Genomic DNA, 25,008 nt, shown 5'->3' with positions numbered 1-25,008 from the left:
TGTTTTTTGACGGGTTGAAGGTTTACAAGGGGGTCACAACCAATTTCCACATGTGAAGAAAAAATCGAGTTTCCGCTCGTAAATAACTTATAAAGAAAGGGCTTTACCGGCTATGCTAAATAATTACTTTGTTCAGTAACTTAGTTTTTACAGATCTCGATTGTTTTAGCTGAGATAGCTCATTCACTAAGTAAAATAAAGTAAAGGAGAAAATTATTCTTTTTCAATCCCTCTGGAATCCGATACCCGGTCCATTTGAAAGTGTTTGACCAGCCGAGGCGACAAAACAAAACAAAATAAAATAAATTTGCTTTTTTTTATTAATTTTTAAGCTTTTTATTAACGATATTTCCCGAAGCAAGTTAGTTTGAAAGAACTTCGAACACATGAAAATCTTGGAAGTTTTCAAATTAAAAAAAATACTTCCACTGAAAATTAATTAATCGTCTTCAGTTAATGTGTAGCAAAAGTGGTTAATGTTTCGTAATCACGTTTCCGATTTCAGACAATTTAAAAGTGTGATTTTCTCTGTATTGTCCTTTTTCGGTACCTTTCATCAAATGGGCAAGTCATATCATGTGTTGCCATTTGTCACTCACCAAAATAGAATTCTCACACCGAATTTGTTGAGTCCGTTTCATCTTGTGGAAATAACAGTTCAAGGGCAAAGATTGAAATTTGTATTCGAAAGTTTTCTGTTGTTAGGAAAAATCCCGGCCCGATTTTAGGGCAGAAAACTTTATATTACTAGTTCTTCCCAAAAGTCTGCGGAAAGAACGTGTTTCGACCCGAAAATGCAAGGTCACTTCCATATAAAGCTGGCTGCAGTGAGCCGATCCCAAGATCTAAGATGAATAAACAATGAGAGACGAAATGCGCTGTAAGCTAAAAGAAAACATCGATTGTTTGTTCTGTGCGGGTTAATTCCTACATCGGATGTGTGTCAACTTATTTGTACCGGTAAAGCCGGCCAGGGGAGATTGTTGATACAATTTGGCTCGAAGCGTTTTCTTCTAAGCAACGCAAGTAGCTACACTGCTTCAAAACGATTAAAAAAGTGACGAAATCTTGCTAAATGAAAAGAGGCACACCATCACTAACGCTTTTAGCATTATCACAGCTACGGCGTTTTAACATGCTCTGTGCTCTGTGTAATAACAGAATTACATCGCATTTGGCCTGAAAGATATCTTCGTTTTGATTGGCTATTGCTTGATGAGGTCGCGACATCCTGTCATCTCTCTCACGTGACATAGGTCGTATTTAGCCAAAGCGCTTGCGTATTTCCCTGCTAGTTTGACTACACGTGATGACCATTAACTCGCTTGTGAAACGGGGCTCTCACATGGGAGAAGATATGGCGACCAACATTGACGAGAGCCCCGAACGCAGCACAGACGGAGTTGCAGGAACGCCGAAAGAAGCGGCTTTACGTGAGCTGATGGAACGGACGAAATATCCTATCCGACAATTCAACGGCCAACGCAGATATGGGCCTCCTCCGAACTGGGATGCACCTCCCCCTCCACGTGGCTGCGAAGTTTTCGTAGGAAAAGTTCCTCGAGATTTGTATGAGGATGAATTAGTGCCGGTATTCGAGTCGTTAGGAAAACTGTACGAAGTCCGGCTCATGATGGATTTCAACGGACAAAATCGCGGCTACGCATTCGTTGTTTACACTACTAAAGAGGACGCAAAGAAAAGTGTCAAGACATTGAACAATTACGAAATCCGTAAGGGAAAATGCATCGGGGTTTGCAGTTCGGTAGATAACTGCCGATTATTTGTAGGAGGCATTCCTAAGAAGGTTAAAAAGGACGAAATTATGACTGAAATGATTAAAGTTACGGACGACGTTGTGGATGTAATTGTTTACCCGTCCGCCCAAGACAAGACGAAGAACCGAGGGTTTGCATTCGTTGAGTACAGTTCACATCGCGCTGCAGCTATGGCGAGAAGAAAGCTTATGACCGGTAAGATCCAGCTATGGGGACATCAGATAGCAGTTGATTGGGCTGAGCCAGAGCAAGAAGTCGACGAAGAGATCATGGATCAGGTTAGAGTTTTCTTTAAAACGAGCACATCGTTCCCCAAACAGAGCCCCTCCCCCAAAGCTGAGGGTGCTTGCGATATCTCCGAGTGTTCTTTGCATTCCTTGTGTACGTTTTGCTTACAAAAACCCTGGTAATGTTTGAATGATCTCTTGCTGAAGTTTGTACCATTAACGGTCGGTGCCCCTTTGTGTTGAATTCAGAGTTGTGTGGAGAAGTTTATTTGTTGATGTCGTGTAATTTCACTTCTTTGTTCAGCGGAGCTTGTCTTTGTAGTTGTTAAGCATTAGCTTTTTATTGAAGTAATTAGTTACTCTGTTCAGTCCTTTGTCGTTTCACAACAGTTATGTCGGGTTTACGGTTTCACGTTAAAAGCCGCTAGACTTCAATGGAACCGCAAGGTATATCGATATAATACTTTTCCTCCCTTCTCAGGTGAAAGTTCTTTACGCTCGAAACCTTTTATTGAGCACAACAGAGGACACAATAGAGCAAGTTTTCAGCAAATTTGGGGAAGTCGAGCGTGTGAAAAAAATCAAGGATTATAGTTTCATTCACTTTCGAACCAAGGAACAGGCGAGGGCAGCCTTGGATGCAATGAACGGTAATAAAACTTTTATGTTTATGTTTTTTGTAGATCGATAACTGTTTAACAGGTACACGGTGGGTTTGCCAACCTTGTGAATGCATTCCCCGTTTTATGTCAACGAAGACCCGCTTCGTTTCAGTAAGCGGAATCAGTTGTTTGATGTTTTCTTTTGTTAGGTTTAAGTAAAATTTTACACTTGAGTTACCAACTTTTGTTTCATCGATGTGTAGCGAAAACTTTCCCAGGGGATACCGGTATGACCTCACCAAGCGGCTTTCAACACACAAACATGGCATCGCTGGTTTTTGTTTTTGGGGGAAGAAAAATAAGCTTAATTTAAAAGGAAGGTGAAAGTATATAAAAACCCGGTTTTGTCTCGCTTTTCTGTTGGCAGCTCGACTTCTTCGGAGTAGCGTGTTTTCTTTTTCGTCAGTTTCCCTAGTGATGTGAAATCGAACACTTAACATCAGAACGTGCCTTCTGTTTATATTTACTGATATTTGATCCGTATGTTATTTCTAACTGGAGGTCCAAGATTTTGATCTTTTCCGTGCCGTTGGCAAGTTTCATAAACCACTTTACACATGAAATCTTAGCTGGAGAGTAAATTTAGTGGTTTGCAACTGTAGAAAAATACCATTTCTCGCGTTGAAGCAAATGGTGTTCCAGCAAAGGTATCTCGTAAGGCACTCATTGAGTTCACTGCCGTTTTCAAAATGTGCTCGCATTGAAGTTTGTTCATTTTATTTTGCCGATCGTCGAATGTTGAAGTAATTCGAACTGGTGTGTGGAATGCTTTGTTTTTACTGAATTGTAAGTGTTCTTTCGATACAATTTCCTGGCTGAAGAATGATTGACCTACCAGAACGTACACCGGAAACGTGACTGTCATAGGAAGGCATTGAAACTCGATCTTCCCTAATTTCGCCTCTATTAAATAACTCTTTCCTCTGCTTCCGTTTAATTTTCACACATTTGATTTTAAGATGATCTTTTCCATATTTAGACCTTAACCTTGGGAAAGTATATACGGTTTAAATCTTTATTTTTAGTACTAGAGTGATTTCTTTCTCGATTTTCCGACTTAAAAGTTGATTTCATGTACACTTTCCAAGAGGGAATGATGTATTATTCTTCAAAATCTAGAAACGTGACATCGTTTAGACCAAGACAAAACTATATTTCCTGTGTTTTCTTTAAGCAGTCATCTTCATCTTCATGTTAAGCAGTCCTCTACCCTTTCTAAGCCTGTATTATATGTTGACAACATAGCAGGAGATAGAGAACTATTTCATTTTTTAAGAAAGAAAGGGAGATGGTTGAATTCTCATTAAATATGTTGCACCTTGGGAAGAATATTTTCAAACTTGTTGCAAGGGTTTATTATCATTATTACAAAGTGTTTATTCCGCAAGCTGAATAGTAGTTTTTATTTTTATTAAGGGAAGAATTCTCAGAAAGAACCCATGTTGGGTCTGTTCTGGTAACACGTAATTTATCTACAAAATATTTTAGCCTGGTCACTCACTTAATTTGTATGGAGGTGCTTGATCTTTATTATTGTTTTTAATGAAGGTATTCCAGAAAACCTTAAATAACTAACACCAGTCTAATGAAGACACTTTGTCTTAGTAGAACATCCTGAGTTATGCTAGTGATTCTGATTGATTCTGATTTAATTAAAATTGAAAGGTAAAATTTAAAGTTAAAAGAAACAGAACAGTCATTTTTTTTTTGCTGTTCAAATCATGTTCCTCTGTGACCATATCTCATATATTTCCTTAAGTCCTTTCAAACACTCGTTATTGTATCTTATACGGGACATACAATACGTGATAGGGCTACTACTGTAACTCTTGGTTAACTCTAAGGGTACCAAAAAATTAAGGCAAACAGGAAATCGACCTTGGACCTTTTGGCCAAGGGGTTAGAAAGCTGCATGAAGACCTGTTGAAATTAGTGACAGAGGTTATGTGTCCTAACACCTTTTACCCCCTCTGTGCATGGGTTGAAGTACATGTATGTTTTTAGTGGTAGATGAATTATTTTTTTAGTGATGTTTTTCTTTCTGAGCAGAATGCCACGTTGGTAGAATGTGCTTAATAGAATATGGGCAAGAAATAAAGCATTGATAGGAATTTACCTGGTTTGCATGCCTTTGGGACTGGATCATCCATTGTGTTGAATTGCATGGGCTGTGATTTATTTGTTTGGTTTGATGGTTAAATATCTCGGAAATGGTTTTTCAGATTGTTAAGTTTTAAATTTTGTGGTATTTGCCAATTTGTCTTCTGTGTTTAACTTGTTAGTGATTAGTTTCTGGTTACGGTCTACTAAGAAAGTCATATATTAGAGCAACTAAAAGAACTGGGGCTGTTCACGGTGGGAATTCACTTAGAGGCAGAAGTTATGTGACGTGTAGCTAAGCAACTTGGTTATTATTGAACATTACAATGTAGCTTCTTTTGTGTCTTTAACATAACTATATAATATCTGGTCGTATCATGCAATGGGAAAACAACCTCTCTTGCTATTTGCTACCTTTTGAACTAATACGGGATAGAGTAAATTATATTGTTTAGGCTGTAATACCAACGTGAGACTCCTAGTTATTTAGCTTGTCGAAGTTTGCCTAGAATGTTGGCGATTTTCTTTGGTCCCACTTGCACAATCTTCTTTTCAAAAGCTTAATGGTTCAGTGTATTTTTTTCTTGTGTAACTTACAGACTTTATGGAGAAGACAAAATTTTACATAAACTGAACAAATTTGTAAAATAGTGAAGAGTTTGTTCAGTCTTTCAAAATAACTTAGAAAGAAGTATAACTTGCAATGTCATAATTATAATCTTACCCATAAACTGAACAAATTTGTAAAATAGTGAAGAGTTTGTTCAGTCTTTCAAAATAACTTAGAAAGAAGTATAACTTGCAATGTCATAATTCTAATCTTACCAATGATTGCCAAGTGTTGAATTGTGGACACCACCCTTTGATGGAATGTTCTTCATGGAAGAGACATGCGGGTCATAATTAGTATCGTATTGTTTGTTATGACCCCTAAATGAACGCTTCATCTGAGAGTCATGTCAGGGGTAACATTTAAAAACTTTTATTTCTTGTATCTTCAGGTCAGGAACTGGATGGAAATGAAATTGAAGTGACACTAGCTAAGCCGGTAGACAAGGATCATCGACAAGCTAAGGCAGCCGCAAAAGCTGTGATGAGTGTCACGACATATCCTAGTTTTAATCCGTATGACTACTCTACTAACTCTGCAGGATATGGCTTCCCTGCTTACAACAGTCAGTACCTCATGTATGGGACCCCAATGGCTACAGGAGTTGGGTAAGGGTTGATTGATGTCTCCTGTGATTTTATATGAGCACTGTGTTTTAGTGGAAATAAATCCTGATAATATTTTGAAGTTAACAAGAAAATTAATAAACATGACAAGATGATGACATCCTGTTTGAAAGACTTACATGGAACAAAACTTGGTCTGTCATCATTGCTTCTTCTGAATGTAATAATAATAATAATAATAACAATAATAATAATAATAATAATAATAATAATAATAATAATAATAATAATAATAATAGTAATAGTATTAATAATTAATATGTAAAAATATCAAGGATCCGTTACCAGGATTAATCATAGTAAAATCTGGTAAGAATTATTGAAAATATGAGCTTTCGACAGCCAGTCTACTGTCTTCGACAGCTAAACATAACTGATAACATGGCATGAATGGTTAAATATAGAGAGTGATATGCATAAATTAAGAATATGTAGAAAGAATGTTTGGAGGAATGCTAAAAGCACTAAGATTAGTGTTTAAGAGAATGTTGTATTGTCTAGGGAGTGGGCATGGATTGTTGTTCGCCTCAACGGTTTTGGCCGTATGCCATAACTCAAGTGTCTTCCTAATGCAGTTATTTCTTTTGTCAATAATTATAGAGTTATTAAAGTCAATTACATGATCAAAAGTCGCTGCATGTTTTGCAACGTTTGAACCTTTAGCACATTTTTTAAAATTCCTGATATGTTCTTCCTTCCTGGTGCTGAATGATCTGTTTGTTTCACCAATGTAATTCCATGGACAAGATGCGCACAGGATTTTGTATACAACATTGCGTTGATCCTTCTTAGGAGGTCGAAACTTGGGGGCAGGGAATTCCTGTTGGAGATTTTTAATTGGTTTGTTGGTGACTTGAATGTCATGACTCTTAAGGATTTGCGTGATCGTAGTGGCTCAGTCATACCTTTAATGGGTTATTCCAGAAAAAATCCACACCCCCCAGACGGATGGGGTCGCTTTTTAACCCCCCCTCTCACCTGGATTTTCCTGAAGCCCAAGACCCCACCTCCTGTCTGGATTTCCAAGACAAAAGACCCCCCCTCCTGCTTGGATTTCCGGGAAAAATATTAGGCTTAAATTTAATTTATTTTTAATAGAAAATACGCACAATCACGTATAGAAGATGTTCTTTTTTAATTTCTAAAGCTTTGGCTAAATTATATCAAAATTCTGTTGTGTGGAACTAAGAAAAGAAAGGAGCAAAAATGCTAAAATGTGAACGAGTGTTTATACATTCCTAGCTCCTAAAAATCAAATTGCCCTTGTTCTTTCTTGCGCTAAATATGGTCCAAAAGTAAATACAATTGGTAGAGAACATGACAAAAGAGATCAATAGTCATTCCTTTTGGAGACATAACGTCAGTCTCGTCCACTCAAGATCGAAAACTTTTAAATCAAACATGATCAAAATCTTTTGAAAAACGAGTCTAAACTTGTTTATCATTCAAATTCTTTTATATCTTAAAGACTGGATAATTTGAGTCACATATCCTACCTTCAAGAGCCTGTAGTTCTAATCTGCAGTGGAAGGAAAGTTCAAACTCGCGTCGTAAAGAGCTTTCTCAGTCCGACATAGTTTCAAAAAGTCTTTAGGCTTTCGTTAGTAAATTGGAAAGACAAAATGTGTGCTATAAAGAACCTATCGAAGACAAAAGCACTTGAAACAGCTTCCATTCACAAAAACGAAATTTTAACATACATTTTCAACTTTCAACAAATTATTTTAAAACCGGCTTCAGATGGCTTTCAGATTTCAACAGATTCGTCCAGTGTATGGGTTCTTCACCAGGCTCTTCTGGATTGGGACGCCTATTTGTTTTGCATTCTCAAACTTGACTTTCTAAATACAAAATGCGAATACAAAGTGCGAGGTGTGAAAGTAAATCAATTGTTTACTTTCTCTACTAGTATCATTACACGAAACAAAGGTGGCACGCTGGGTCTGGGTACGAGTATAGTAAAAATGTGTCAGGCGTTTCAAACTCTTCGTTGCAATATTGTTGCGACGGCTCTTTCTTTAGTATCTTGTTCGCATTTTCTGCTATAAAAAGACCTGCGAAGGAACTTAGATTATCATTTATGTCAGGTGAGAAATATGTGAACAAAATATTTCCACTATTTTCAGGGTATGAGAACGGTTAACTGTCACCAAACTAAACGTTCGAATTGCGTGAACTATCGGTTCAGATGACCCCTGCAGAAGACTTTTTCGAGTTCAATCCCCCCTCCCGCCTGGATTTCCAGGGTCCTTGACCCCCCCCTGCCACGAGAATTTCCAGAATCCCATCCGTCAAGGGGGTGTGGATTTTTTCTGGAACAACTCAATGTAGCGAAGGATCGCAAAGTTCTGTTGATTGGTTGGGTCAGCCCATTTGAAGAACATATTGACTAATTCCTCAGGTGTTGAAGATTTCTTTTTAATAATATAAGACTGAAGTGATTTTTGGCAGGTAACCATTAGACTGTAGTGCAGCGCTAATTCGAGCAGTTTCACAGGCTTTACCAGATTCAGAGTTGGGGAGGTTTAAAGCTCTGTGTAGAAGTGTTGCAGCAGGGCTAATTTTATGTTTTCTGTCAACATTCTTTAAACAAACACTAATCTTAGCACTTTTAGCATTCTTTCTACGTTTTTTAATTTATGCAAATCACTCTCTATATTTAAATGTGTTAATGGTTTGTCATTTTATCAATTATGTTTATCCGTCGAAGACAGTAGACTGGCTGTCGAAAGCTCCTATTTTTAATAATTTTTACCAGAGAGCGCCTATTCATTTTCGCTAGTATTAATAATAATGATAATCATCATCATCATCAATAACCAAAGCTTTCAAAGGGCTCGAAATTTTGACCAATACAGTCCTACAACAGCATTCCCTGGATCATTCACCATTTTCAGGGGTTTCTTTACACACAAGTAATGCAGGCTCTTTTATTTGCTAAAATAAAGCACAATGACTTTGTGACTAAAATCTGTGAAATTCCGAAGTTCTACATTTTCTTTTTTAATTTCAAGCCCTGTTTAAGCTGGTGATGGATCTCATGTTGACTTTGACTTCAAACTCAGACATTAACTGGTGAATAACAGTTATTAGTATAAATACACAAGTGATTATACAAAATCACGCGCTCTCATTGGCTCGCTATCTCGGATTATCAGCCGATAATCACCTCGACGGACAAAATGGTTGCCAGTAGTCGTTTTGCGACTGTAAGTGAAGATGATTTTAGCGTTGAAATGTTTTTTCTCTTTTTTGAAATAATCACCTGTGTATTTATACTAAAACAATTATTCACCTCAGGCTCAGTGATTATCGGTGAATATTCACCTTGACTTTTTCTCGGTGAATATTCACCGATAATCACTTCGCCTTTGGCGAATAATTGTTAATTATTAAATTCTCAACCTCGGATAATGCATTTTGCGTGCTCTGATTGGTTCACTCAATCTCGGTTATCAGCTCATATACCTTATTTTGACCTTTTATGGTAAATGATTGCGCTTAGCGTTGCTAAATCCTAGATTTTTTCTGAGGCCAATTACCACCCTAGATGGCCAGGAGGTAAATTGGCCTAATTTTCTGACATTTGGTCTTTAAAAGTTGATTAAGCAGTACAGTATGACCTACAGTACAGGCTTAGGGTATGTCAGCATTACATGCGTGTTTCATGGACGAAAAGATGCCACATTGCACGCAATCTACACACAATTTACACGCGCTAAACACGCAAGTAAAAAAAAATAGACTCAACTTTTTCGCAAGTGCCGTCACTTTTACACGTAATTTGTATTGGTTAAGATTCACAGCAAAATAATTTTCTTCAAATCCTATTAATATTTTTGGGGTATTTAAAAAGGCTTGATTGCTGAACATCTCGCCATCAAGCAACCAAAGTTTGTGTGAAAAAAAGTTGAGAGTGACATTACGACACGACATACTGATATGACTGCGGCAATGAAAAGCCCAGTGGATTTTCCCTCTACTATCAACTTTGCATTGACCTACAGAAACGTGCAAACAATAAAATTATTTTCAGTTTCCCTTGCTATCATCTGCATGATGACAGTGAGGAAATGCGTTCAATTCTTCAAATTTCTCTTCGATACTAGACTTAGCTTTGCCTACGTTTCTCAAATTCGAATTCTCAATACCACTTCATTCATGACAAGAAGAGACCCTAATGCTGACCAGAGCTTCATGCAGGGGATGTCATTTGCATAGCTTTGTAAATAGATTCATTTTGAAGACTCCAGTTTTCATTTGTACGGAATGGTGTAATTTTAAACAAAACGAAAAAATTACACCCTTGCACAAGTTTTTGTTGACTTAACGCAAAAGCTCAAAGTGGAGGCTTCCATTCTTTTTCTTAAAGGAAACACAGACCTACCTTTATGCTTTCTTGAAAGTGGGATAAATTGTTTAAATTACATCCCAAGAGTGAAATCTATTGGATGACTTAACCCTTTCACCCCCGTGGGGTTCCCCATTGACGAGTAAAATCGTCTGGCGTTAGACAGAGTAAAATCTATAAGTGGCACTCTTTGGAGTGAAAGGGTTAACAGCTTTGTTTGGTTGTGGAGGCTTTGAAGCAACATCTGAGCATCATGCTGGGTCAAGAATTTTAACTGTTAAAAGACATACCATATTATATATTTTTTTCATATTTTGAACTTTGTCTGAAAACTGATACATCAATTAAATATTGCATGGTTTGAGGTCGTGAAAGGGCCTTTTCTGCAAAAGTCTTTGAATTGATGTAACATGCATCATTTTCACAACTACCATTGAATTACAAAGAATTTGCAGGCCACCTCCCAGAGGTGCACATATCCTAGAACTTCTAGGGTGAAGGAGCCCTAAAAGTTATTTTTTTTGTTTTACCAAACTTTATTGTTCACTGATCTTCAGAGGAGTAAGACCTCCTTTTGGAATGGTGCGGACAAGAGGACGAGGGCGGTCTGCCGCTGGAAGCAGAGCAGCTGGAAATAAGGGCATGTATTTAGCGACACCTGGTGGTTACCCATTTAATGGTTTTAGAGGTTACTATCCAGCAATCAGACCTGGTTGGTATGGAGAGAGCTATGGAAAGAGACCAGGCAGACAAGAGGTATTTTTTGCTTTAATTTTATTCTCAGTAGGACTAATTTCTTTTAGAAAATCTTATAATATTTGGAGATCATTCTTTAAATTCCTTTTGGAGCCAAATAAAACTAAAATTTCATTGGTTCTTGATACATAGTGGAGTTTTCAATTTTGATTACTTTATCACTCTTGTTTTGAAGATTTTCTTACTCCGTTCTCTCAATATCTAATTTACACTGATTTCTGAGGCTAGCAGGGGCTATGTCACATTCTATTTAGGGTATTGTCATAATAAATTATTATTGTGTGATGACATTCTATTTAAAATTGGGTTGACTTGGGTAGCTCAGGCATGAAATGATTTTTAACTTTTGAATTAAGTGATGTACTTATTGTTGCATTAGGAACGCATGTTTGATTTGGTGCCAGGAATGGAATTGACTCCCACAAACCCCATGACCTTGAAACCACATGCTCTTAAATCACCATCCCAGGTGGGGAAATTTACTGCTTATTCATTTCAGTTTACTGTATTTGCTGTAGTTTTTTGGATACAAGGCACACTTGGTTACATAACATGCACCTTTAACTTTCAAACTGGATGGCATTTATGTCAAACTGAAAATCTCATCAAAATACTTAAATAGAGGAATTTGGTTCAACTCATCATTAGTTATGCTGTCTAAACTGAAGATTGCAGAAAATTGGCATAAGGAAATTCAACTAGAATTTAGAGAAAAGCCTTTAAATCCTGCTGTTATTAGCACTTTCTTCCAGGTGTTTTTGTTGTACAACACTAACAATTGAAGGCCATCGTCACAAACGTTGGTTTGAGGCCACCATTTTAGAATCGCATTAAGGGGAAGGCCGGGACAAGTTTAACGTACAAGATGACGGCAAAAGATTGAAGAACCATCCCTGCAGGAGTTTTGTTGCGAGAAGATACTTGGCTATGAGAAACACCTTGAGTTTAGATCACATTTGGAGCCAACAAGCAATTTCTTGGAGAAAAAAATGCTGCGCCTTATAACCGAAAAACTACAGTATTTGTATTGAATTTCCTAGTGTTCATGTACATACAGTGTCTCATATCTGTTATCATTACAACATTTTTTTTTGGTCCTTAATGTAATTCCTCTTACTTTGGTTACATCTGGTTTGCATGAAATGCATTTTTCATACCACATATATCAAAAATTTGCTGTGAGATGAACTTTTCCACCCATGTGGGTTCATGTACATGTACTTATCACTTTGTAAAGTCGGGAATAGGAAGACGACTCTGCCAGCTGCCTCAACATTTTGTATTGAGTTTGGGTTAAAAATTCTAATGTATTTGGGTGTCAGTCACACATAACCAGTAATCTTAAAACCACAAAACAAAAGCAAACAGACCGGATATTTTCAAACAACTCTAGCAAACACACAACCAAGGAATCATTTCCTTGGAATCTCAAGATAGTTCAACTAACGTTTCATTGGTCAAAGTGACACATAAGCGGACCAAGTCACAAGGGATAGGGAAATTGATTAAAAAGAAGCTTTTAAAACATTTAAGGTATTTTTTGAGTTGATTAAGTCATTAATTAATGTCGCTGCAAATACACAACATTAAACTTTGTGCGCACAAACGACCAACTTTTTTTACAAGAGTGCTTGTAAATTATGCTTGAAAGTTCGGGGTGCAGCTTATACACGAGTCTTTACGGTGTGTTTGAAGATTGAAGGAGACTGTTCTCTCATGGTAGCACATGCCATAGTAAGAGAGGTTTTTTTCCATTTACATCATTTGATGGACAGTTTGCATAAACAAACCTGGTCCAGCTATTTGTGACAGCTTGCACTTATACATGTAGTTCTCTGTTAGGAATAAACATCGCCCATCTTGTCCATCCTTAGCAACATGTAAATTATAACCAACAGTTTGAATTGCAAAAATTGCAAAAATTGCGTTCATAACTGCAAAGATCATAGCTTCACTTGATTAAACACAATGTTAGGAAACCTTTGTAGTTAAGTACAGTGGCTGGAATGTTCAGTTTTCAAGTTGTGAGAATCACATTTCTGTTTTAAGTACTGCAGTAAATTGCTGGAATAGACTGACTTGGCCTCGATTATGTTAGAATGGAATGAGACCTCAATCTCAATCTAGCTAGAGCTGGTTTAATTGGGATCAGCGGTTAAGTGTTTTAATAGGTCTGTTTTCCCATTTCAACAGATCAAACTCTGCCACTATTTGAGTGCAGAAATTTTTGGTTCATTAAGGTGATTTGGGCATTCCATAGGGAATTGTTTAGATGTCAAGCTGAGAGCTGTTTTTGTCACTGTGTTGAATCTTGTATTAATGAGACCTTAAATATCAGATAAAGCAGCTGCTTATGTATTTAATATGAATAATTAACAATTACATGTGTTTGTCAAAGGTGAGGAAAATATTTAACACAATAATTTGTCTGTCACCTCGACAAAATGGCTTGTGGCCATTTTGAAAAACTGCTTAGGTGATTATCGCATAATAATCACCTCACTGGCAACCAATTCGCACAGAGAATTTAATAGTCACCTATGTAATTGTACTAAAGGGGTTTAGATTCCTAAAGAAAGTGTAGTGCTGTGTCAGTGGGGATCTGAAACCCAGAAATGGGTTTATCAACTGAGTTGATATGGTAATTGATCACCGTAGAGAAGTTTGAAAGCTGACATTGAAAGTGCTAATGAGCCCTTCATCAGAGCAAATGATGAAGGCCTTGCACTCAAAATGTCAGCTTTTTCATTATACCATGTCAACTCAGTTGAAACCCCAGTTGACAAGTAAAATTGTCTGGCGTTAGAGTAAAATCTGTAAAGGATCACTACCAGGAGTCAGTGGGTTAAATATGCAGCTGTTTTTGCTTGAGCTTTTACATGTAATTTTAAACAATTCAAATTTATCATGAAGTGCCACTGCCAGGTACGCATGGGAAACTATTGAGTTAACTGTAGGGGTTCTTGTTGGCTTCTACAGGTTTTGGAGGATCTTTGTCAAAAGAACCAATGGGGAAGTCCTGTTTACACTCTGCACAGTACTGTTGGTCCACAGGATATTCAGTTGTTTCTTCACAAGGTTGGAACCATTTTAAGAAAATGTATCAGCAGTATTTAACTTTTTAATCATCAAAAGATGTAGTAAATGATTAGTTTTTTACACAATCATCTTTTTTGTATGGACACTGGCAGTTTATTACGATAAGTTAGATAGTTTTCCCTTATGAAATATTGTTAATGTTTGTCCCCAGTGGACCAATAACTATTGGGATAACTTGGACTGATCAACAGTTCAGATCATGCTAATTCAGGGTTCCAGATAAGTTTTTAAGGCAGGGTGTCAACAAGGAATTCCCACAGAGTAAATTTTCCACTGCTCGCACCAAACCGTTATAAATTTTCTGCTAACTTGTGATGTCGTGTAGCTGACCTTGTAGGGTTTTTGACCCGAGACCCCCCTCTTTTCCGAAACACTGATAATTGTCTATATCTCCCTCTCTCCTTGCTAACAATTTGTGTGTCGAAGGGGCAAGCCTTGTCGATTATAAGGCAAGATTTTCCGTGCTGGGGATATGTCCTGCTTGTCAATACTCTTCTTTACACTGTGTCTCCAATGCCTGATCCTGTGTTGCCATTAGGAACTCTTCACTTCCCACTTTCCCTCATTAACTTACCTCTTTTCATACACTCCCATTAGTTCGGATCCCCTTCCTGCTTGGTGCTTCTTACAAATTGACCTTGGAGGAGTTTGTTGTAATACATTTGGGCCTGTTCTTTCGTGCACAGAGCTTTGTCCTTGCCCAAATCTTTCTCCTTGAGAACTTCCTCCTTGCATATTGCTGTCGGCAACTTTGCTTGAGATTCCTTGAGTTACTTGCTCAGGCTTTTTATCTCTACATTCAAACCTTCTTGTTGTTTTCATTCGCTGTCCGCCATCTGGTCTTTTATAAATTATATAGTCTATGTACATCTCATCAGCCTGTGGATGTAACACACGATTGGAGGCCAACAGTTGACATGTTTTGTGATCCATAGCCTGCAGCTCGTCTTTCGTCTACTTCGTGTGCCTGATACAGCTCTTTAATTTATTGTTTTGATCATGTTACCGCCATTAAGTTTGGATTATAGTGTCGTCCTCACTCTATGAAGACTCCTTCTCTTTTATGTCTCTATGGTTTATACTGTATCATCTGCTTCAAGCACTGTAAGGTACTTATAACCCCCATTGTCCTCACTGTTCAATGATCTTGTTGTTTAGGTTAATCCTATCCTTCTGGAATACTTTCCTCCTCATAGTTGCACACTGAGATATTCCAGTCTCCAACTGAACGTCCTCTGACACGACTCCCAACTGTTTGTGCCAGTGAATTGGTTTTCATTCTTCTGATTATTATTATTATTATTATTATCATTATCATTATCATTTCATTATCATTATCATTATTACCCTAGACGATGCTTGGTCTCCAGACGATGCTTGGTCTCTAAGCCCTAGAGGCTAATCAGTGTTTACACGTTCAGAGTGAATACCATCTCCTTGCAGGTTGTTCTGTCAACAGAAAGTCAAGAATTATTATGAACGTAAGGGCATACTCTGGTACTAGTGACCATTCTTCATTTTTCTTACAGGTGTCCCTTCCTGGTCTGGGAACTCAATATCAGCCACCCAAGCTATGCCGCACTGTTGAAGAAGCAAAGAGTTATGCTTCAGAATACACACTTCAACAACTTGGTGTGTCAGTAGAGGGTATGTCTAGGTAAAAGCCATGTTTTTATCCTGAAAGTACAACCTAAAAACCTCTTTCCTAATTTTGCTTGTTTGTGTATTTCTAGTGGTGACTACAACGGCAACAGCGGATTTACCATCCACTACTGGCCCGCCAATTCCGTCTACAGCAACGTATGCAGCCCGCCCTTTACCCCCAGGTAGGAATTGTGATTTCTAAGTAGCTTGCCAGTTCTACAGTATCTTCAAGTCAGTTAATGAAAAAGAATAAACAAAAATGTCAGTGTAATAAATGTTGGGAACTTCATTGCAGTTAGTTAACCCACTGACCCCTTAGCCGCCCTTGGACACGGGTTTCCAGTTGACGAGTAAAATCGTTTGGCATTAGACTGAGTAGAGTCTGTGAAGTGTCATTCCTCAGGTGCCTTAGGTGAGGGTCCACAATAGGGTTCTCAAATCCCACCTTCCCGCCCATTGGTTTATGTCGTCTGTGGATAAATTTGACAGACTTCACCTCTTTTGCCATTCATAACTTGACTACAAAGGCGGTTTACACACGAAAGAGCCATTTGTGCCAGTCAACACTGGCTAATTAGAGATATTAAATTTGCAGTCACAACAACTGAATTCCGGTATCCCGCTACTTTTCCATTAGGATTCTGACATCCCAACCTCATAAAAATAGGAAATCTCACTCCTGCTCATTATTGAAGTCCCTACGTCTCACCCTGTTTTAAGTTTGCATCCAGAGTATCACCACAAAGATAGCCAAATCCCACGTCCCACCAAATCTATTGTGGACCCTCCTAGGATGCCCTGAGTTGAGGAGTAAAATCATCTGGTGTTAGGAAAGTAAAATCTGTTAAGTCTTACTCCAAGGGGCCAGTGAGTTAAGCAACTGAAGCTGCTGCTAGTAAGCTTTAAAAAGATCATCCAGTGTTGAACAGGATTTGAACACATGACCATGGGATGCACTTGCTGCACTTACGTTGCCAGTAAAGTCAGCTAGGGGTGGGCTTTTTATGATAACTTAATTTTTCATGTTCATCCTGCAGTTCAAAGATGTGACATCAATAATAATACGCATATTTTTAATGTGAAAAATGTTAGATTTGTAAATTCAAGTTTAATACCAAATGTTACTGTCTGATAGTGTTAAAAGATCTTACATAAAATTACCCCTTGCCATTTGGGGGGGGGGGGGGGCATTGACGAGTAAATTCATCTGTCGTTAGACGGAGCAAAGTCTGTAAATGGCTACAATCTATAAGTGGCCACTGGGAGTAAAAGGGTTAATAGCAGTACTTTCTAAGAATATATTTAAGGGACATTTATTATGCGTATGCATATTTAAATGAAATTTATGATTACTTTAACAGGTGCGTACAGCCTGCCGAATTCTGGCCGTCCAATTAGCAGTGCAGAAGGTGGATCATATCCCTCTGGTTATGTTCCAATCAGCAATGCCCCAAGCAGTGTTGCACCTGCACATGCAGCAGTGGTGGCAAAACTACAAGGCTCATGGCCAGGAGGGGTTCCGCAAAATCAAGATGGCGCAATGTATGGCAATTATGATGGATACGCTCCAAGTGAGCAAGGTTATCCACAAAATATTTACCAGCAGTATTAATGGCTGGAATTTCTAGAGATAATAATATTAACAATCACAGATATGTTGTTTGGAGAGCAAGTCGAGCAGAAAGCACCATGAAGTTAGAAAAATTAGAATACTGGTGAAAGTTGTTTGTAAGCCAGGAGCAAATCTTCTTAGCATGAGATGAGATGACTATTTTAAGGTGGCTTGAACCGTTTCAAACATTTTCAGCGGCAATTTTACCGTTGCATCTCCTCACGTGTTTGGCTGAACAAAATGCTTTCATTATCGTGACTTAAATTTCATTGTGGTTATTTAAAGGTCAACAGCAAAAGGGCCCTTACTTTTGCATATAGTCGTGTCTTAACATTTCTTCATACTTGAAATCAAAGGTGGAACTTTCATGGAAGTTCAGAGTTTCATGAAATGGTTTTTCAAGTGGCTGCAAAATATCAATATAGTCAACCCTGGGGAATAATTTGGTTGTTTCATGTATTATGTGCCTGCTGGTCCAAACAAGTTATGTGTGTTTGTCTGCAATGGGGTATGGTGGCAGTTTTGTTCTGTGAACAACTATTTTCATTTAAATGTAGTTATGTAGGAAATTGTCAAAGAAATGGAAGTGGGTATGGTTAAACTAAAATTTAATCAAGACGAATAATGAGTTGTTTGTGTTTTTTTTTTCCCGTAAAATTAGAGAAGTTAATGTTCAGAATAAAATGTGTAGCTGTGACACTAGGAGAATGAGAAAGCAAGTTTTAATGATTGTTTGATTTTGTAAGGATCACTTTTTTGTCTTTTTAGAAGGGTGACATTTTTTGGTGCTCTGTTATTCACGGTTTTTAGGAAAAAGCTACGAGTCACAAGCAAAATATTTCAATGTTATATTCAATTTATTCATCCTTGCGTCCTGTTCAATTCGCTATTTTATTGTCTTACAACAGTGCCCATTTTAAGTCGTTCAAAGCAGACGGAGGAAAAGAGAGTTTTAGTTTATATTTTTGTTAGAGAAAACTCAGATATTTATAGACAAAAACAGGGCTCAATATGTTGGTGATATGGAACTTAACGCTTGAGAACTGGTGTAAATACTCGAAAATATTCTCAACCTGAGATATTTTAAATGCACTTGTGCGGTGTAAGATAGCATTTCCAAGCTCATTCAGTTTATTTTGTTGGGACGAGTGTACGAGTTAATTGATGGTCAGATGATGTCTGTGGGTGGAAATTGAGATTTGAATTTTTGGGATTGAATGGTACACAAAGTCAATTTCAATACGCATCGTTCGCCCAAGCACTTAGTACAAGTTCACTGCAAAGCAAATTCTCGTCATTTTGTGTACAGTTCAAAGCTCTCAAAATGAAATACTTTATAAACTTGCTTGGAGTTTTTGCAGTTGTTTTTAAGAGGCTAAAAAGAAAGAACTGTGGAGTGAAACTTGCCATTCCTGGCACACATAAAGCGATAACTTTGTTGAACGAATAGTCTGTTTTCATGGCCAATGGTTATCAAGCTATGTTGGACAGGAATTCGTCTAATTCTTCAGTTCCTCCTTTTCAGCCTCTTGAATGTCAAATTTAAGAATTTTGAGTTCTGCTCCGGTGGTAATTCAGATTGTGTATAGGATGGCTATTGTAATACTTGTAAAAGAAAGAAAATTCACCGGCAGCAGAAATGGAGACAGTCTGCATTTCAGAAATTTAAGTTCCATCTAGAAGATGCCAACAGAGAGAAAGTCTATTTACAGTTTAACAAGAAACTATAAGCGGTGCCAAATGTCAGAGCCTGATTTCAGTAGAATGAATATAGCGAACACAGTCGAGCATGCGTTTAGTATATTAATTAGGTATGATGATAGTTAATTACGCAAATTTTGTGAGTTACTGTTGATGAAAAAAGCACCACTTTTGAAACTCGTGAATTGCTCACCATGTTCCATTCATTTGGGCTTTTTTTGTTTGATTTGCATCATGTAGGGCGTAAGTTAAGGTTACGATAATATTGTTCTGTTCAACAGTCATATTTTGTTTACTTCGATTTTGTTTTTATTTATTTATTTTTATTTTGCAATTCACGAGTTTCAAAAAGGCCCTAGCCCGACCAATTCGAAAGCAGTTAAGGATTCACAAAGCTTTTTAAATATGCTTTGGCTTGCAGTGGCAAGATGTGCAGAATTATAAGCAAGGTGTTTCCCATGCGTGGTTGGTGTGGGAATTAATGTAGAGTTAATGTAGTATTACCATGAATTAAATAACGGTACAGATGAATTAGCCACCAATAAAATCTCATACGTGGTACCGGTCATTGATTTGGTGTGTTGTCTTGCAGTTGAAAAGTAACAGTTTAAGAATAGTGTTGGGGAGCAAGGAAGTCGCTGTGGCGAGAGCACTCGTCTCTCGCCAATGTAGCCCAGATTCGATTCCCAGACACGGCGTCACACGTGGAACTACAATTTTGTTTGATCTCTATTGTGCCCCGAGAGGTTTTTTTCCGGGTACTCCGGTTTTCCCCTCTCTTAAAAAAAACTTACCTATGATTTGATGCGTTGAGTTGATTGATTTCCGTACAGCGTTGTCCCCAATAGACCTTCCTATTTCAGACCACGTGATGTTCTCAAGGGAATTTTCCTTTAGTTTTTTCATAAGTTGTGCGTACATATTCACGTGCATAGGACGACATTTGAAAGTAAGTTTTCCCTAGAGTAACATCACGTGGTCTGAAATGGGAAAACAAAATGTACAAGCTAAAGAGGTCTATTAGTACGGTAGGTACGTCTGGTACTAATACCCCCAGCGCTCAAAACAGTTGACACTTGTGTATATTGGCTTTTGTGTATGCTAAGATTGACTCACGCTGACTCGATTATTTTTCGCCTCACGATGAAAGTTGTCTATTCCACTCACGTTATCCCGTAATCTTTCGAGTATGTGTTACAGGGTTTGTACTACTCCTTGAAGTCCTTGACAAGCGCTGGAATTTAATTTTGGACTTCCAGGGCGCTTGGAAAAAAAAGGATTTGGTGGGAAACTGCTTGAAAATTCCTTTAATTTTTCCTTGGGTGAAAGTTGTTAAGATTGCATTATGCTAATTTAAAGAGAGAGTTCAAAAATTGAGCCTAAGTTGGACTATTACGGAAAGATTAAATGTAAAAAAATAAAGTGCCAGTGCGTGCATTTAACTCGCAGGATGTGGGAAAGAATATCAAGGTAGGCTTTTTCAGCAAAGAAAACACTGAAACTCGATGTATGGCATAGAAATCTTGCTAACATTCATTCAAAACTTGATTCTTGTTCTTGAAAACACCTTGAATACTCCCGGAGTTTTATACACAAAATCCAGAACGAACCCTGTTTTTTAACTGTCAAATGGCCTCTGTCATCCCAGGTTTTGCCTGTGTATAGGTGAAACCTTTTGCTTCTGTTAAATCGCCCGAACGGACCATCAATTAAAATCGGTAATAATTAATGGCGGTAAAACAAAAGAATTGAACATCCTTAATCGATGTTTATAATACTCACGTCAGAATTGAAATACTGGGCTTCGCGTCGACTAAATGTGAAACGACAGTGCCGCTGATATCAACATTACTTGTTCTCATTAAAGATTTAACTTTGTATCGCAGTTGGTTTTTGGACACGTTGACCTATGTTGTTCTTGTAAGATACAATGTACTTTAATCATACAGGTACTTGAGGGCCCGTTTCTCGAAAGTCCCGAAACTTTACGGGCCATTTTCGGGTGTCACAATCCCCTTGTATCTGAAGAATGGAGAGGATTTAATTCGTCAAACTTCACAGTCATTTTTCTTTTTGTTACCTTAAAAACATGTTAAAAGATCGGCTTTCCAAAACAAGCGGTTGACAGTTTCACAAATGGCTTTTCGGGCCCGAAAAGTTTTCGGGACTTTCGAGAAACGGGCCCCTGGTTTTAGATGAAAAGGAGAATTCTGTTTGGTTCTCTGAGCGGTCCAAATTTTGCAATACGTCCACACGTATCGGGATATTTTTTAATCCGCAAATTTTTCTTTCCGGATACGCCTTCCGTCCACACGTATCCGGCGAATTCGCTGGCGAATCCGGAACGTTTTGAATACGCTCTCCAGAGTGGATATTTTTGAATCCGATAAGAATCTGGAACTGTGTGGACGCCAAATCCGGTTATTTTTTATGTTGTGCAGAGTGCAGCAAACATTTTTTATTTTCTTAAATTGATAAACAGTTGTTTTAGGTCAATGAATAAAGTTTATATTGACCCCGTGGATTGCCATCTTTTGAATTGGTAAAACCAAGGCCAAGGCGTAGAACCGTTCTGTAAATGACAAGGCACGAGTGACGTAAGCGCTTGCATCCAGTCTCTCACAAGCATTTTTGGCTGCTACCACCAAGGGGTGAACTAGATGACGGGTCATCTTTTCGTGTACAAGACGTTGTCCATATTTTTATACAAACACAGTCTGTATCTGTAAATTTCTTTTCCTTTTGCTGCTCTTTTTCTTTTCAGTTCGACGTTTCTTTGACTTTCCAGAAAATGTGGCCAGCTTGGCAATGATGTTTGAAAAACGCTTATGGTGTATGAGGCGGCGTAACTGAGCAAAAACAGCCATATGTCAAAGGGAACGTGGCTGGTATATAAATGTAGAGGATTTAATGCTCTAGTCTTTAAATCCGGGTTGTAAACTCTCTCTAAAGACAGTCGGTCATCCAAATCTGATTTCTGGGTTGCTGAATGATTAAGCCAATCGAAGTTTGAAATATTTCCTTGATTACAACGTTGTGCCCATTGATTACGTGTATCTTTTCCGTTGGTTCTGTGACAAAGCAGATGATTTTTATTAATTAATGGATAAGGGGATACCCAGATAGAGCACTCAAACTGGACTAGATGTTGGGGTAGTTTCTAAAGAAACTGTGGTGCTGCGTCGGTGGGGAAGTAGTATACAACTTGAAAATTTGGTTTTATCAACGGAGTTGATAATGTAAATTGGCCACCGTACAGAGATTCTAAAAGCTGACGTTTCGAGCGTTAGCCCTTCGTCAGAGCGAATCGAGGGATTATGAGTTACCTGTAGTTTTTATAGTAGAGTAGGAGCTACGCTATTGGTGGTAACATGGCAACGTGAAAAATAGGAATATATCAGTTAAATGAAAAGCGTTCGTTAATACCGTGAGGATTAAGGGTGCCGATTTGAAAGATGAATTTTTGTTCCAGATTCTTGCGGCTTTCCGTCGTACCTAGATGTAGGGAAAGGCCGCAGATAGCCATATGTTTTTTGGAGTGGTTAGGCAGATTAAAATGGCGAGCGACTGGCTTAGATACATCCTTGTCATTCTTCTCAACATCGCGAAGGTGTTCGCGGAATCGGTCACCTAGTCGTCTACCTGTCTACCTTTGATACAGGTAGACGACTAGGTGACCGATTCTACTATAAAAACTCTGCTGTAAAAACTACACGTAACCCATAATCCCTCGATTTGCTCTGACGAAGGGCTAACGCTCGAAACGTCAACTTTTAGAATCTCTGTACGGTGGCCAATTTACATTATCAACTCCGTTGATAAAACCAAATTTTTGGACTGGATGTTGCCTAAATGCGACTTTCAATTGTGTCATAAAACCAAAGGTTACAGTGACACTAGTCAATCGCACCGGGCTTCAACACGAAGAACGACGCACCATAAAAAGGATTGCTACTCCTTGGAATTCACCCAAGCATGCTTGATAATCCAAACGATCTTTAGACATAGCAAAACAGATACAGAACCCTTATTTAAAGGAGTAACATAATGTAATGATGATTTAACATCTTACGAAAAATAACATCTTTTAACGTATTGTGGAAATCGCGGGATCATACCTTCTCACATCATTGGTTGAAACATAAATATGTTGGGGTCCATCGTTTTGTCTGAGGGTAGTTTTAGATTTTACATTAGAGAGCTTAAGCACAAGAGGTTTTTTAGCCATGGACGGACACCGAAAGTGAACATGTCTCTGTAAGTTTTTTTTTTTTTTTAACAAAGCGTCTTTAGCAATATAAATATGGCAGTGTCATAACAGGTTTAAAAGGAAAACAGCTCACTCCGGGTGTCCCCCCAGCCCCCCCCCCTCCCCCGTAGCTCTAAAACGTCGCTTGCTTAAGGTCCCCATCCTCTTAATTCAAAGACACGATCTATCACTGGCTATAATTGTCGTCGGTTTTCTATCAGTCTTTTTCGATCAATACTACTATTCTAAAAATTACCTGTTTGCATTTCCTCGGGAAATTTAAGTTCCATTTGACTATTGCCTTGTTCTTTAGACATGGTTCCCCCTTTGGACCCAGTAAGAAACGATGAACGATTCCGCCTACATAATGTATCAAACAAAGCTTTCCTAACCTGAAACAAATGAACACAAATAGCAATAATATGTAACAAGTTTTTAAAATTCTCAGTTTTCTCTCTGTTGGATATCTCGGAAAGCCCCAACCTCGTTCCCAGGGTCTCTCTTCTCTGCCTCCCTCGGTTGCGGCTGGTCACGTGACCATCTATCCATCCAAAACCGCAGGGTGGGTGGGTACTCAAGTACATTTGGTCGAGAGGACGATAAAATACCATCCGGGGGAAGGTGAAGTTGAACAATTGTTGGTTTCAAAATGGCGCTCGATCTTTCGCCCATTTTACTTTCAAATGAAACTTGACTTTTGTCGATCTGGGCCCGGTTGTTCGAAAGACGATTAACTTAATCCAGGGTTATCGTAAACTTTTGTTTCATGTTTTCACTTTGTTGGTGAAAGTTTCTTTTGCCTATTTTTGTTTTTCAAGATTGACTTCTTCTAATGTAAAGTCCGCCGAATATCAGCGTTGAACAGCATGTGGGAGTAGAGAAATAAATTCCTTGGTTAATTTTTAATCTGGGATTAGCGCTAATCGGCTTTTGAACAACCGGGCCCTGGTCCTGGAGAAGCTTGGTGTTGTTTAGTCTCCTTGAGAATGGCCTACAGACCAAGTGTGGAAAATCTCCTCGAGGCAATGACTTTCCGTGCAACGTTTCGGCCACGGCGAAAACTGAGACCGCAGTTCCTTTCACTGAACAGGTTATTACTGTGATCTCTGTCACATACAGTTGCACAAACCCTACATAAACTTGAGTCAGCAGAGTAAAAAAATTAAACTTTTTTGGTGTTTGGTTTTCAAACGTGACTACTGAGTCAAGCGACATACCACTCTCTCCCTGCCTTATTTAATTTGTCACTGTGACAATCAAAAACCCTGTTACCCCACCCTTCCAGCAGATTGTTTACCACCCAGATCCTGGGTGGTCAAATCTGGGTGGTCATGGTCACGTTCCAACGACCAAGGGAGGCAGAGAAGAGAGACCCTGGGAACGAGGTTGGGAAAGCCCGACTCTGTGCAAAAGGACATGAAAGCCAGTTCCCAGTAAACCTCTTAGTCACGTGATGAACACGTGGAGAAGCGCTAAAATCATAACATATCTATCTCGATTTACTTTCCCATTACGGCAATCCCTCAAATGAGGATTTCTGGCAGGGATATTCTACAACACCGCACACTAACCCTCACACCCCAATTCCAGGGA

At 38.4% G+C, this 25,008-nt stretch overlaps 2 protein-coding genes and 1 long non-coding RNA gene across 5 annotated transcripts in view; 1 reads left to right on the top strand and 2 right to left on the bottom strand.

Moving 5' to 3' along the window:
- Positions 1-1,287: 1,287 nt before the first annotated feature.
- LOC138021582 (APOBEC1 complementation factor-like) lies at positions 1,288-19,734 on the top strand. Of its 2 annotated transcripts, none has more exons than XM_068868487.1 (9): positions 1,288-2,056; positions 2,487-2,655; positions 5,769-5,985; positions 10,912-11,110; positions 11,490-11,579; positions 14,090-14,188; positions 15,739-15,856; positions 15,943-16,035; positions 17,215-19,734. In XM_068868487.1, exons 1-9 carry the CDS (start codon positions 1,310-1,312, stop codon positions 17,463-17,465), a joined length of 1,983 nt encoding a protein of 660 aa, XP_068724588.1. In that variant the 5' UTR covers positions 1,288-1,309; the 3' UTR covers positions 17,466-19,734. The 2 variants fall into 2 exon arrangements, with proteins under 2 accessions (XP_068724588.1, XP_068724589.1); XM_068868488.1 differs by having other exon boundaries at positions 15,739-15,866.
- LOC138021587 (uncharacterized) lies at positions 7,122-10,885 on the bottom strand. The gene is made up of 2 exons (XR_011126406.1): positions 9,358-10,885; positions 7,122-9,298 (listed from the first exon to the last, which is right to left on the bottom strand). It is a non-coding gene; the product is annotated as an uncharacterized lncRNA (long non-coding RNA).
- Positions 19,735-20,458: 724 nt separating the features above from the next.
- The window catches only part of LOC138021581 (adhesion G protein-coupled receptor L4-like), a 25,193-nt gene continuing 20,643 nt past the window's right edge, over positions 20,459-25,008 (bottom strand). For both annotated transcript variants that reach the window (XM_068868485.1, XM_068868486.1), the window contains exons 12-13: positions 23,672-23,807; positions 20,459-22,237 (exon numbers count right to left, since the gene is read on the bottom strand). In XM_068868485.1, coding sequence (XP_068724586.1) covers positions 22,113-22,237; positions 23,672-23,807 — 261 coding nt within the window. In that variant the 3' untranslated portion in view covers positions 20,459-22,112. The remainder of the gene's footprint in view (positions 22,238-23,671; positions 23,808-25,008) is intronic.

The sequence above is a fragment of the Montipora capricornis genome, chromosome 10 (assembly GCF_036669925.1).
Source record: "Montipora capricornis isolate CH-2021 chromosome 10, ASM3666992v2, whole genome shotgun sequence".
Taxonomy (NCBI): Eukaryota; Metazoa; Cnidaria; class Anthozoa; order Scleractinia; family Acroporidae; genus Montipora; species Montipora capricornis.
Note: the sequence above shows the minus strand (reverse complement) of the source record. Positions and strands in the feature narration are given on the sequence as shown.

Coding starts and splice junctions, on each gene's coding strand:
- LOC138021582 (XM_068868487.1), top strand. CDS start 1,310: ATGACCATTAACTCGCTTGTGAAACGGGGCTCTCACATGGGAGAAGAT. Junction 2,656..5,768: donor AGCCTTGGATGCAATGAACG/GTAATAAAACTT, acceptor TTGTATCTTCAG/GTCAGGAACTGGATGGAAAT. Junction 14,189..15,738: donor TTCAGTTGTTTCTTCACAAG/GTTGGAACCATT, acceptor TTTTTCTTACAG/GTGTCCCTTCCTGGTCTGGG.